Genomic DNA, 14600 nt, shown 5'->3' with positions numbered 1-14600 from the left:
TTCCCTCCCTCTCCAATTTTGCCAACTGTAAATGAGCAGTCAATTTTTTTGGGTGTGGGTGGGTGACATTTTCACTCAGTCCTAGTTCCGCTTGCCTCACTTCTATGTTGCATATTTAGATGTAAACATTGCCCTTTATATGGGAACGGAACTAATGTGTGTGAATAATAATAATAATAATGGCTGCCACTGTCATGTCTATCTTAGTCCTTACTCTGGGTGGATAATGACATTTCCATCCCTGCCAAATGGAAAATCCAGTCTGCTCCAGTGTTTGAATGATAAGGGGGAAGTGGGGAGCTGGAAGATTCTGGAAACAGTAGCTTAGAGAACTGGTAGAAAAGATAAATGGGCAAGTATCCGCTCCCCTGTAATTTGAGCACCAGTCTTTGTGCCTCACATCTTTCAATTGGGCTGCTAAGTGTTAAGAGAAGGCAGCTTATAAACATCGATTTTTCACAAGAAGGTGAAAATGCAAACATGGAAAACTAAGCACTGGTTGAAAAGTTACTTCTCTCTCTCTCTCGTTTTCATTTTTGGCTGGTTCCACTTTGGTTTGCTGCCAAGTGTCCTGAAAAGACCTTTACAGCAAAGCAACATTAAACACCCTGTCTCTGCGACGGTTGTGTCTGTTTCCAAACCATCTGGCCCCGCTGCTCAGCCTCCAGGATGAAAGGGCCCTTAACAGAGCAGCCTTAGAACATTTTAATGGAAGGCAGTCAACCTGGTGCCCTCCAGATGTTTTGAACTACAACTCCCATCAGCCCCTAGTCAGCATGGTTTGTGAAGTAACATGGAATCTAGCTGGATTTTTCTGAACCCCACAAACCTGGTTCTGTCGCTAGTGGCGTGAGTGCTGTGCGGACATTGAACACTTTGGCCTGGGGACCTGCTGACTGGGGGTGGATAGGAGTTCCAATCCAAAACCTCTGGTTTTGGCAAAGGGAACGCTTTAGGAAGTAAATGTGTGTGTTCACACAAGACAGATGGAGATAGAGAATCAAACCGTGCAAATTAAATACTAACCACCAATCTGTGATGAAAATCTCTTCCTTGGCAGCTTCCATGGCGTTGGCGACGTCTTCAAAGTACCCTTTTGCATTCACATACCTAAAAGCAACGACAGTAGTTTGATTTCTGTCCAACTGAGAGGGAAAGAGGAGGAAGGGGAATAGCAGAGGTATGCCCAGCAGGCCTCATATGGTTAACTTTTCATGTAGTTTGGGACAAAGACAGAGGGACACAAACAGATATGAAAAGAAGAGCCATTCGCTGGCGGCGGGAAGAGAAGCGACTTCATTCGCTGCTCCTGGCAGCTGCCACCCTCACCCCAAAATAGCCCCCGGCCACTGTGTGAGGTATCTATTGTCTGCTACACACACAGACTGAAGGTTAAGTAATTTATTTTTTTTCGAATCTACAGCATGAACCAAAAATAAAAAAGAATGAACTGATTATAATTTTAATGAACGTGTTACAAAACAAATGAGTTTTGACAACAAACAAAAAGTCTATCCAGAAACCAAGAAAATTGCCCTTGTGTGCCTCAAAAGAATATTTTGGGTCACTAGAGGCCAAAGTAGATGTGATGTAAGAGTGCTCCTTTTTTTTAGAAAAGAAAAAGAAAAAAGATGTTGGTAATTTATTTATACCCCACCCATGCATTGATAAAAGTGCTAACACAAAATGGTTCAATGGACAGAAAAAAACAGAAAAAGAAAGAAGAAATACTTGTGTCCTGTAGTGGTGAGGACTGTCATAAAGAAAAGTCCTGAATGTAGGGCATCCATACATATAACCACCCACGTAATGTAATGTAATGTAATGTAATGTAATGTAATGTAATGTAATGTAATGTAATGTAATGTAATAAAAGCAGCCACAATAGATTGGGACCAGAGTGTTGTTGTTTTTTTAAAAAAAACATCCTTTCCCTGCAGTTCCATTTCTCCAGTTGAAACTCCAGCTGCATAATTCCTGGATGTTTACTCCCACTGGACAAGCAGTAGCTTGAGGGGGAATTTTGCTCGGCAATTTACTAACTCTTAATCAAGGTGTAGCAGACAGTTTCATCAGGAAGGCCAATTTCCTACAAAAAGCTGAAAGGCAGAGATTCTTCGCAGTATAATTACATCACATTTGGGGGTTTGCACGCTGGAGTCCACAGAAACTAGCTTAGAGAACAAGATTGCCGCCTTCCCCCCTTTTAGATGTTATGGTTCCTGTGTCATGAACAGGCAGGCAGTCAACAGGTTTTGCACCTCACTGCATCTCACGCCGGGGAAAGCTATGAAAGCAGTGAGCCACCTCTTACCACTTTGCCAAGGTGTTCTCCTGGACAGCTGCGTAAGAGCCAAATCTGTGATGTTTGAGGAAGTTAGTGCCGTTTTTCTGAATGAATTCTTCTATCCCTTGGCACCACCAGAGAGCATGTCTGTAGCTGTTGCACTTCAAAATCAGTGACCTGGAAGGGGGAAATAAAGCCATGGAACGAGAGGGGGGAAATTACTGTATTTATTATTATTAATTTTATTTCTATACTGCCCTATACCTGAAGGTCTCAGGGCGGTTCACTTTAAAAGAAAAGAAAAGGAAGACCAAACAATAAAATCTTGATTTGGGAGGCAGTATCTCTCTGAATACTAGTTACTGAAAGTCACAAGGAGAGCGAAAGCTCCTGAACTCAGGTCCTGCTGGCAGATTTCCCATAGGTATCTGACTGGCCACCGTGAGAATAGACTGCTGGAATATATGAGCCTTTGGTCTGATCCAGCCATGTTCTGATTTTCTTATGTTGACTGGGCAAGCAGGTTATTTTCGTTTTACTGATGATCGCTTAACAAGGTACGTGGCTTTGTTTCAGAAGCTGGCACTATATAGAGATGGTGATCCAAAGGCAATGCCCCATATCCATGCAGGTAGATGGATGAACGAACACAGTGGGGCCGTTTTGGACATTTCCCTCAAAATCTGCTGCCCTCTGCAGCACCAGCTGTTTTCCAAACCACTGTCTGGAGACTCTGGGGACTGAACCCAGGGCTTTCTGAATGCAAAGCAGATGTTCTACAACTGAGCTACAGCCTTTCCCTTGTAGACTGTGCTGAGACAGGAAATGAGGGAATTCGTCTACCAGAGAAATTCTTCCTTGGCCCCGAATATGGCGGCTGAAGGTACCATAGCAAGGTCTTCACACTACCCTGCCCACCTTCGTTTAGCTAACAGCCACTAAGACCCTTCTCCACAAATGCCACAATGCTGAATTTGACTGGGCTATATATAGCAGCTCTTACAGTTACCAAGGAGGCCCAAGGCACAGAGAGCAAGTGGTTATGTATCAATGGGTTATCAATATTTGACAAGTCTTGTTCAGTCAGGTGAATAATGAAGAGTGTCACGAATAGGGAGTTGGGCAAATATCCCAACTATGGCTTCTTTATTTTTTGTTTTCCCAGGATTAAGTTCAGTTCTCCATGTTTCTATGTCAGTCTGCATTTCCCTCCCCACAGCATTTTGGTGTGAATTTTGCCTCACAAATACCCATGCAATTTTGCCTAATATAAACATTCTTGCAAAACAATTTCTCCTAATTCATTTGCATACATTACTTTGAATATATATACGTGTGTGTGCATACACTTTTATCCTAGCATATACCCTTTCTCTTTTTTTGCACACATTACGTGGGTGTGTAACTGAATCCCAATCTTGAGAAGTGTGAACTTCAAAGAATGGCTGTGTTTCAATTTGCTGTATTGTTTCAATGGTGCAAAGGAGATGCAAAGTTTGCCTTTCAGTGTGAACTGAATCGAATCTCTCCCACATTCCTAACCACAAGCCGTGGTGTGAAAAGGTCTCACCTGGAGAGATTGTCTATTCGTAGCCCGTGTTTCGTTTCTGTCTCTTTCTTGCCAATCTTTATGCTGAACTCTTTATCTACCAGTAAGACAAAGGAAATGGCTCCACTGTCTGGCTTCATGTACAAGAGAAAAGAGTCCTTGACTACTAGCCACCTAGGAAAGAGATACAAAACAAAACAAACACACACAAAATTACATATATTCATCAGGGCTTCAACATTTAGCCCATGAATCGGTAGCTAAATCAACGAAAACCCTTTGTGATCAATTACAAAACTGTCCCTAATTAATCAGGCTTTTTTATATGGTTAATTGTTTTTTAATACATGTGTTTGCAGAAATCGCAAGTGGCTGTGGCTCGGTGGTAGAACATCTGCTCCGCACACAGAAAGTCATGGGTACAATCTTCGCCATCTCTAGTGTTATAGGAAAAAACTGCTCCTTTTCCCTTATGGGGTATCCAAGAGGCCGTATAAGAGTCCTTAAGAGGGTTCCCTATCAGTAGGAGAAAATAACAGCGGCCAACCAGAGAATATTGAGAAGCAAAGCAGCTAGTAAGCCTGATCTTTATTAAACAGTTGCAACATGGTCCTCACTAACCACACGCAGGAGGGACGAGGAACCCAGAACAATGGTGTGACAGCCCTTATATAGACTTTTGAAACTGCCCACCCTGTACCTCAAGACCACCCCCCAAAAAAATCATACATACATCACAGGAGGTGGATCCCTCCATCGCCGCTACAGCTGCATGTAGAGGATTCTCCATTCACGGCTGTAGCAGCGAAGGAGGGATCCCAGCACCGTCTGTACGGCGCTGGAGCACCGCCGGCAGCAAACTGCTATGTTCAGCACATGTGCAGCGTCACTATGTAGGGTGCATGCATTGTACGTAGAGACGCTGCACATGCGCCCTACGTAGCGATGCCCTGCCCCGGGTGTCATGATGCCTTCATTCGCCCCTACTCTGCCACCTCAGGATTCTACCACCTTGATTTTGTCTCTCTGTGTGGGCCTGGCCAGGGTAATCCTGCCCAACATGGTAAGCCACAATATGGAGCCTGGGCTAGTGGCCCATGCAGACCTGCCACTGGCTTGCCCGACCCAGAAATAAATGAGGCTTACAGGTTAGACTGGGATTTGTGCCTTGACAATACCAGCCCTCACTCCCGTCCCTTTGGCTTGTGACTTCCAGCTCCCGATTTATCTCGTTGTGTGAGCACCTAAGGCCCAGCCCTGCAGGGCTGGGAGACATGTGAATCAGAATTCCAAATGGTTTATATATAAAGGCATGCTTCCTTAATTCCAGTAAAGTTAATGGGAAGGGTACAGTGGTGCCTCGCAAGACAAAAAGAATCCGTTCTGTGATTCTCTTCGTCTAGCGGTTTTTTCGTCTTGCGAAGCAAGCCCATTGATGGATTAGCGGATTAGCACTATTAGCGGCTTTTAGCGGCTTATCTGCTGATCGGATCAGCTGATAAGTGGCTTAGCAGCTTAGAAAAAAAAGGGGGGGAACCAGCAGGAACTCGCAAGACATTGTCGTCTTGCGAAGCAAGCCCATAGGAAATTCGTTTTGCGAAGCACCTCCAAAACAGAAAACTCTTTCGTCTAGCGAGTTTTCCGTCTTGCGAGGCATTCGTCTTGCGGGGCACCACTGTACTGCAATGCTTTGAGAAAGGTTTAATTGCCAAGCAACAGGCTCCGCAGCATAACAGCCACCAATCTGGGTGGGGAGAGATGGCAATCACTTTCTTCAACATACACTTCCTAAGAACTGTGGGAGGAGGAGCTGATTTATAGCTAAAATCTCTTCAAAGCTATTTTTACCAGCTGGGCATGGGCACACGTAATTGGTGTACTGAAATGAACATTTTGCAAAGCTTCGTTCTTGGAATGCATGCATTTACCCCAAGGGGAAGGAAATTGCGCTTAGGAATATAGGAATGTTCTTTCGCCAGCTCATTGATCCAAATAGCTCAGTACTGCCCACACTGACTGGCAGCAGTAGTCCATTGTTTCCAGCAGGGGTCTCTCACAGCCCTGTGTGGAGAACCTGAGACATAGGAACTAAGGAAGTTGCCTTGGACTGAGTCCCCTACACCTGGCTGGAAGCAGCTCTCCTGGGTTTCAGACAGGCCTTTCTTCCTAGCCCTAACTGGAGATGCCAGGAAGCGGCCAACGATGGGAAGCCTGGGAGCAGGACCTGAGTGCAAAGCACACCTGCCAACCCCTCTCATTCCCCTCTCTTGCATTGCTTCACGGGGTCTCTGCCATGGGAGCATATTCATCCAGTGCTTTTCCAGCTGCACTGGCTCCCGGTGGAGTACAGGGTCAGATTTAAGGTGCTGCTTTTGACCTTTAAAGCCCATCACGGCCTAGGACCCTTGTACCTATGGGACAGCCTCTCCTGGTTTGCCCCATGGAGGACCTTAAGGTCCATAAATAGCAACACCCTAGAGGTCCCGGACCCTAAGGAAGTTAGATTAGCCTCAACCAGAGCCAGGGCCTTTTCAACACTGGCTCCACCCTGGTGGAACGCTCTGTCTCATGAGACCAGGGCCCTGTGGGATCTGATTTCTTTCCGCAGGGCCTGTAAGACAGAGTTGTTCCACCTGGCCTTTGGCTTAGAATCAATTTGACTCCCCCTCTGTCTTTCTTTTTTCCTTTCTCCTCCTGTGATGAGGCTGCATTTCAATGTTTTAATGTATTTTAATCTTGTTTTTTAAGCTGTATTTCAATCAACTTGTTTTTATTATTGGTTGTTAGCTGCACTGAGCCCGGTCTTGGCTGGGGAGGGCGGGGTATAAATAAAATTTATTATTATTATATTATAACTGTGTTGCCAAACAGGATGAGGAAGGTGGGGCTTCCCTTCAGTTAAGCGAGGGGCTCCACCCCACCTCACAGCAAAGCCAAGCTGCTCACAGTAAGTTAGATAGACTAGGCCTTGGGGGATTCTGCTGTTTGGCATATCTGCCAGGGATTCGCCTCTGCCTTCCCCTTGACGGGAGTTGAGCCAGACATCGGATGCCCCATAACATGAGGAATTGAGGTCATTTCTCTGGTGGCAAAGCTAGTTGGTGGAGACAATGACTTGAGTGTAACATTGACCCCAGCCTGGCCAGGACCAGAGCTCAGCATCGTGTTCTCATTGCAGACTGAATCGAGTTTTTGTGAGATGCCTCAGGACAGTCCAGTACTTCTCGGAAGGGACAATGAGGCAGGGAACACAATGCACTTTTGCTGAGTTGGCGCTCAAGGTCGTCTCACATCTGCCTCTGGCGCATAACGAAATAATATTTTTTTTAAGGAGGAAGAGGGGAAACAGGCTTAAGAGAATTTTGTTGTTGAACAAGGAAGAGGTGGACTTAAGGTTGAGTCTTTTGACACTACAATGCTAAGCAGAGTTCAGTGGGATTCACGCCTTAGAGAGTTTGCTTAGATTGCAACCTGGGAGGGTGAAAATTGCAAGGGGCACAATTAATATACAGTGGTACCTCAGGTTACATACGCTTCAGGTTACAGACTCTGCAAATCCAGAAATAGTGCTTCAGGTTAAGAACTTTGCTTCAGGATGAGAAGAGAAATCGGGCTCCGCCGGCGCGGCAGCAGCAGGAGGCCCCATTAGCTAAAGTGGTGCTTCAGGTTAAGAACAGTTTCAGGTTAAGTACGGACCTCCAGAACGAATTAAGTACTTAATCTGAGGTACCACTGTACCACAGGGACAGGGGGAAAGGGGAAGACAGGCTGATAGCATCAGACTGAATCTAGAATGGGAAAATATCTTAAAGCCAGCCAAATCGAGGGTACTGCTACTATTGGGTTGGATCCAGATTTAATCAAATATAGTGTGGACTCACTGAAACGAACAAGACTAAGTCTGAATCCAACTTCATACATTTGTCTAAAAAGCACTCAAAGGCTACTAAGGCAGCACTCTTTGGAAGAATTAATTACCAAAAATAACTTTCAAATAAGCAGGCATAGGATTGTTCTGTTCAGTACTGAATATTCATACTCAAAGCCCCACACACATTAGAAACACAAACTGCTGAAAGTTAAAAGTATGACAGTTCAACTGGATGCGTAACACATAAGCCTGCCTATAAAATAGTTTGTTTAGACAGGAGTGTTTTCTGAGCAGGTCCCAAAAACCTGCAAAAATTGAATCTTGGGAGCATTAGCAACAGTATTCAAATTGATCTTAATTCAACAGGTGATCTCAGTGTGCAGCCAAGACCTGACTCACACAGACCTTTTATCGATTCACTCCAGTCACTACTAATGCACCTTCTCTCAAATCAAACTCCTCATTCTTGCTCTTTAAAAGACAGCCCCAGCTTTCAACCGTCCTAATGGACAGGCACAAAAGACTGTATCTGGAAGCTGAATTCTATCCTAAAGCAATTTATCGGATTGTTAGAAGATGTACTCACTTTTAACCAGGGTATACTAAAAAGGATTCTTTACTTGGGAAAGTGTGGCCCAATTCTGGTTGCTGCAGCTCAGAAAGAATGGGGAGAGGTTCAGAAAAGGGCAACCAAAATAACCAAGGTGTTGGATCAACTCCCCTATGTTTACGTTACAGGTTACATTTGGGGTTTAGTTTAGAAAACTGGAGGTGTGTAAGATCCTTCTAGATGCTAAACTAAGTGTGAAATCATAGATTAGTTGTAGGTAAATTTTTTCTTAAGCAGTTCCTTTTGCTGTTGTCAGCTTGCTTTGCATGTAAATCCTAAGCAAAACTATGGCTTAGCGTAAATGAGAAAACATGCCAGTGCATGTCTGGAAAATCGAGGCCACTTCACTCCTGCTGCCATGCTACTGGGAATGATGAAGACATTGTTGGGCTTTGCATTATACGGCTTGCATCTCCATCTGGGCTCATGGTTTGTCTCACTGTTCATGGTTTGTTTAGGGGAGACAAACCACAAGTCTAGATTTGAATGTATTGCTAAGCCAAGCCATGGTTTAGCTCCTGGTGTCATGGCGGCAGTGGGACCAGGACAGGAGTGTAGTAACTACAATTTTCTAAATGTGCCCAGGCATGTTTTCTCATTCATGTTAAACCGTAGTTAGGCTCAGCATTACACACAACTGGAGCCCAAAGTTTTGGCATAAAGCTGGAAAAATACTTTCCCACCCTGCTGTACAAACCTGAAAAGTCAATTTTTATAAAAGTACCTCTTTGACCACCGGTAGCACAGCTGTCCTTGCCCACAGCAATTCAAACCAGGTATTCTATGTCCTCCAGACCTTTTCATAATCATGCCCTCTCTGAAAGCAAAGAGCAGAGAGAGAAAACATTGCTTTAGCAAGCACTTGGAAGAAGCAATAGTTCGCAACCTGTTGCGAAGAGAAGTCTATACGCAAAACCTGTCTCACCACTACTGAAGACTTTTGAGCCAGATTACAGTCATACAAGAAGACTTTGATGCAATCCCATTTTACATACCAGAAATGATCTCCAATAGGGGATTCCATTTCCTAACAATTTCCATAAGGGGCTTGCCTTTAATGTATTCCTGTTTGTTCAGGTGAACAGCTTCCTAGTCGAAGGGCCCCTCCAGACTGGGGTTTGTTTGCATTTCTGCATGTGTATTATGCAACATGTCCCTGATACAACAGTAGTACTGAGCTGTCTGCACATCATTTTGATTGATTAGCTGCTCTGCAATGCTTCCCCAGCGTTACCGCATGCTTGCTGTCTGGAGGGGGGCAGCACATGCACCCCGAAACTTCTGCAGGCACAGTCTTGAGAAAGAGGCCTCCACTTGGTCTATGGGCAAAGGGCAGGATATATGTTTTAGAAGCAAGGAAACAACGAAACTTACATGCCCTTCGGTCCAAGATCATGGATAAATGACAGCTGACTTACACCAAGGAATTCCAGCTGAAAATGCAAAAAGGACACCTATTATCTGAATGCAAAAGTCCAGAAAATAGTTGAAGGTTTGGGGCACTTTTTTTTGGGGGGGGGTACAGGACCCACGCTCAAAGGTGGCTGTTTCCTTACCACCACCACTACCCTGTGGGTTTGTGATGGGGACAAGAAGTCTGTACGGGCTTTGCCTTTGAACCCATCCTTATTCTACCTCTGACTAACAATGGCCTGGCAATAATAATAATAATAATAATAATACCTTTATTGTCAATGTACAACCTGTGTACAATGGAATTAACCGAGCCTCCCCCCCAAAAAACACTCAATCTCATTGCACTCTGTGTGCTTGTCGCACAACACACCAACCCCGAAGGTCAGTTGCACTATATTATTTTCCGTTCAGCAGCCTAAAAGCCCACAGACAGAAACTGTTTTTTAGCCTGTTGGTACGACTGATTATACTTCTATATCTCCTGCCTAAAGGTAGAAGATTAAAAAGGTGCTGGCTGGGGTGTGAATCGTCCCTGATATTTTTTCTCGCTCTCCAAATGCTACGATCCCTTGCGATGTCATCTAGCGGGCTCAGGGGACAGCCCATGATATCATGTGCTGTGTTCACCACCCTCTGTAAAGACTTTCTGTCCGTGGCTGTCAAGCCAACGTACCACACTGTGATACAGTATGAGAGGACACTTTCTGTTGTGGACCGGTAGAAGGAAGTCATCAACTGTTGTTTAACATTGTTCTTTCGCAAGGCCGTGAGGAAATGGAGTCTCTGTTGGGCTTTCCTAACCACCTGAGTTATATTGTTTTTCCAAGTGAGGACTTCACTAAGGTAAACTCCCAGGAATTTAAAGGAAGAGACTCTCTCCATACAACCCTCCTGATATACAACAGGGCTAGTTCCCCTCTCTTCCTCCGAAAGTCCAACACCATCTCCTTTGTCTTGCTAATATTTAAAGATAAAGGTAAAGGGACCCCTGACCATTAGGTCCAGTCGTGACCGACTGTGGGGTTGCGGAGCTCATCTCGCTTTATTGGCCGAAGGAGCCAGCGTACAGCTTCCAGGTCATATGGCCAGCATGACTAAGCCACTTCTGGCAAACCAGAGCAGCGCACGGAAACGCCGTTTAACTTCCCGCCAGAGCAGTACCTATTTATCTACTTGCACTTTGACATGCTTTTGAACTGCTAGGTTGGCAGGAGCAGGGACCAAACAACGGGAGCTCACCCCGTCACGGGGATTCGAACCGCCGACCTTCTGATCGGCAAGTCCTAGGCTCTGTGGCCCACAGCGCCACCCGCGTCCTTGCTAATATTTAGGTGCAAGTTATTCTCTAAGCAGCATGTAAATACTTTTTGAACCTCACCCCTGTACATCTGGATTTGCCTCATGAATCCAAGCACACATTGCATTCTGAACTGGAGATTCCAATGAAGGCAGTGCCAACAGTGTCTTCTGTAGCAGAGTTGAATGCATGCCGGGTCAGAACATTGAGCCAATATTATCTACCCTGACTGGCCTTGGATGTCCAGGGTCTCAGGCAGACGTCTTTCCCACTACCTTACCCTTTTAACTAGAGGCGACAGGGATTGAACCTGGCACCTTCTACATGCAAAGTGCTACCACTGAGCTATAGTTCCTCCCCACAAGGTATGTACGATATGCTGTAGCTGTATGGATCTCCGGACATTGTGCATCATTTTTTGTATACATGAATTTTTGCGTTTGGCCATTCTAATCATCTGTCTATCAACCACACCAAGTCCAAAGTACTGATATTTTCAAGGAGTCGAAAATTATATTCATGGAAATTGGAGGGCACGAAAATCGAACAAGTACATAAATTTAAATATTTAGGAATTTATTTTCAATATAATTTAGGGTGGAAAGCGCACGTTGAATATCTTCAAAACAAGACAAAAGCCCTATCACACTCCCTCCTCCGCTTTTTCTACTCTGAGGGGGCCTTATTCATCCCTGCGACCTTGAAAGTGTATAGCATCAAAGTGATGGCCACAATGGCCTATGCTGCACCTTTATGGGCTGCCTTTAGAGTCGCTTCAAAGCCAATTCTTACGCCGACTTTTAAAACTACCAACATGCGTAAGTAATGCGGCTATTCGCTTAGAAATGAAGATCCCCTCAGTGGAGTTAGTTTTATGGAGGAGAGTTTTGATTTATTGGATATCCCTATGGCATAAACTCCCGAACCACTATCTCATTCAATGCATGTGGCGGGATGACTTCACAAATTTGTGGTCAGGAAAAATCCATGCCAAATTGCTGTCCTATGAGATCTCGCCCACGGAATTGCTCAAACTGGATCTAAACGCGGCAAAAAGGTGTATAAATCAAAGGCTGGATGATGTGGAGCTATGCCAAAATTTCTTAGCTGGTGGTGGAGCCTGCTCGCCGTTAAATCTCGGCATAACCCCTATCTATTGTGCTCCGTCCTACTTAACATCGCTTATAGCCGCATCTCACCGATATGCCTTCATTAGAGCCAGGTTCAATGTTTTTCCAACAAACGTGCTGAGACATAGATTCACTAAGGGCCAAGTCCCTTCAATGTGTGCTTGTGAAATGAAAACATCTGAATCTTTACATCATGTTATGTTTATCTGCCCTATGTACAGTTCAGCTCGTGCTAGTATACTAAACTCCATAATCCAGCCTATGGCTGACAAACCAGTAGACCTACAGCTTGCCTGGGTTCTTCAAGATGTAGATCCTTATATTACTCTACAGGTTGCTAAATTCCTAACAGCCGTCCTCTCGTACAAGAGACAGAATGGAATGTTAGCTGATTATTGATAGTTATAAGAATTTTTGATATTGACATCAGATATTGATTTTAGCGTAGTGCCTAAATTTTTAACTTTAATCTTAAATTTCTGTTTTGATTTGCCAATATTTGTCCTTGTGAGCTGTGAATTGTGTTATATTACTTGTGACTTGTACGAGACCGCTGTTTTATTTGATTTGTTTTGTGTGTTGTGCTTTATGATGGGCATAAAGCCGAATAAACATTTTGACTTTGCGTTTGGCGAAAACCTTACATAACGAAAGTTAAAGTGCATTAGCTCTTAAAAACAAACAAGGTTAATCTTTTTCCATAATCTGAGGTTAGTGGTCATTTTAATAATGCACTGGGTGCCCAGGTCTCAGTACTAGAATAGAAGAAGTGTGGTTTGGTATCGGGAAGTTGAAACCACAATATTTTATTTTCTCTCTCACAGCAGTGATTGAGAAAAGTAACTTGTGCTAAGAGTCATCAGTGTTATCATCATTAAAATCTTGCATTTTATCTTTAGCACATTACTTTGTTCATTTAGTAAAATGAAAAATATGTATGTATGTGTGTGTGATTATTTTTTATGGCTGCCATCGGGGATTTGGGAGAATTTTGATTGAGCTCACCCTGAAAAATGAATCTACCTAATTCAGATTTGTCAAAACAATATGCAAATTGAAGCACAGTCATCCTTCAAAACTGGTATGTCTCTGAATTTTGCAATACAGTTCCCCAGATAAGTAAGGTGTACAAAAATACATATACAAGGATAAAACATACCTTAAAATGCATATATATTAGTACAATAGCTAACAAAAAAGCATTCTATTAGGGAAAATTACTTGGCAAAAATATGTATATTATGCAAAATTGCATCAAACCATTTTTCAGAGAAGTGTGCACTGAAATGCAGATGAATTTTCATGATTTATTTATTTTTAATTGCAAACCAATGTGGAAATATGGAGGACTGAAGCTAAGATTTCAAAAATGAGAATCGGGGAGAATCAGACAGATTCACTCATCCCTAACTGCCTTAGGCATTTATTTAAAGTAAGGCTCTGCTTCTGCAGATTTTCAGGTCACTCAAATTGTGAATGTTACCCGAGTGATCATTAAGAGCAACACAGGATGCCTTTAAAACCTGCAGGCTTCCATCACCAAGAAATGACATATAGAGAGGATAACTACATCCTCTGTGTCTGTGCTTGAAATTTGACCCTCTCCCAGCTGTCCTCAGAAAGGCCCAATAACCCACTCAGGTTTCTGAATAATCTGTGGCAGGAATAGCCTAGCTATGCAGCAGAGGAATGTGAAGGATTTGGTATCAATGCCTATTGTTGCATCAAAAGAACATTGAGGAGGGATCAACTGAAGGGAGAAGGGATAATGAAATGCAAAACAAACAAACAAACAAACAAACAAACAAACAAACAGCAAAGTGACAGCTGTTAGGTGCAGATAAACCCAATGGACCTTTTGTGCCCATTGACTGCACAAGTCAGATTCTCATAAGCCAAAACTGAAGGAAAACTTGATGCAATGTTGGCACCAGCAGCGGGCCTCGTTTTCTGGCAGCTATTTCTTTTATGTTCCATTTACGTGGGAAACAAATATGGTAGCTCTTGTAGCACCTACGGTATATTTTTGAAAGCTGCTTATTTGTTTGCTACTTCTTAAGATGTCGAAACCAAATTCTGCATAATGGTTCCCGAGACCAAGAAACACATTTTGGATCTGTGCTTGGATACAGTTGGGTGCCATTTTGAATCAAGATAGTGGGCTGAACCTTACAAAACTGCACTGATTCTTTCGGTTTCTCAGAATTCCTGAGCAATGCCAGGTATGAGGCTGATAGAGTTAATATTCTATGGTCAGAACCCAAAGAACTGCCCCTCTAGTTCTAGGAAGCTTCTGTTTATTTTTCAGCTTCTATTTTGAAAACATTGGGAATTGCCTGCCATGGCGCACACAGTAAGCCACTTTTGAAACCATCGAGAATTTAGCCCCCTAATAATAATAATAATAATAATAATAATAATAATAATAATAATAATAATT

At 43.5% G+C, this 14600-nt stretch overlaps 1 protein-coding gene across 2 annotated transcripts in view; it reads right to left on the bottom strand.

Annotated features, from left to right (window-relative positions):
- PLD1 (phospholipase D1) overlaps positions 1–14600 on the bottom strand; it is a 135764-nt gene that overhangs the window by 45813 nt on the left and 75351 nt on the right. For both annotated transcript variants that reach the window (XM_081190054.1, XM_081190053.1), the window contains exons 7-11: positions 9692–9750; positions 9042–9134; positions 3858–4010; positions 2315–2464; positions 1027–1110 (exon numbers count right to left, since the gene is read on the bottom strand). In XM_081190054.1, the coding sequence (XP_081046180.1) occupies positions 1027–1110; positions 2315–2464; positions 3858–4010; positions 9042–9134; positions 9692–9750 (539 nt within the window). The remainder of the gene's footprint in view (positions 1–1026; positions 1111–2314; positions 2465–3857; positions 4011–9041; positions 9135–9691; positions 9751–14600) is intronic.

Source organism: Podarcis bocagei (assembly GCF_964188305.1).
Source record: "Podarcis bocagei genome assembly, chromosome: 4".
Taxonomy (NCBI): Eukaryota; Metazoa; Chordata; class Lepidosauria; order Squamata; family Lacertidae; genus Podarcis; species Podarcis bocagei.
This window is presented reverse-complemented; position numbering and strand designations above follow the sequence as displayed.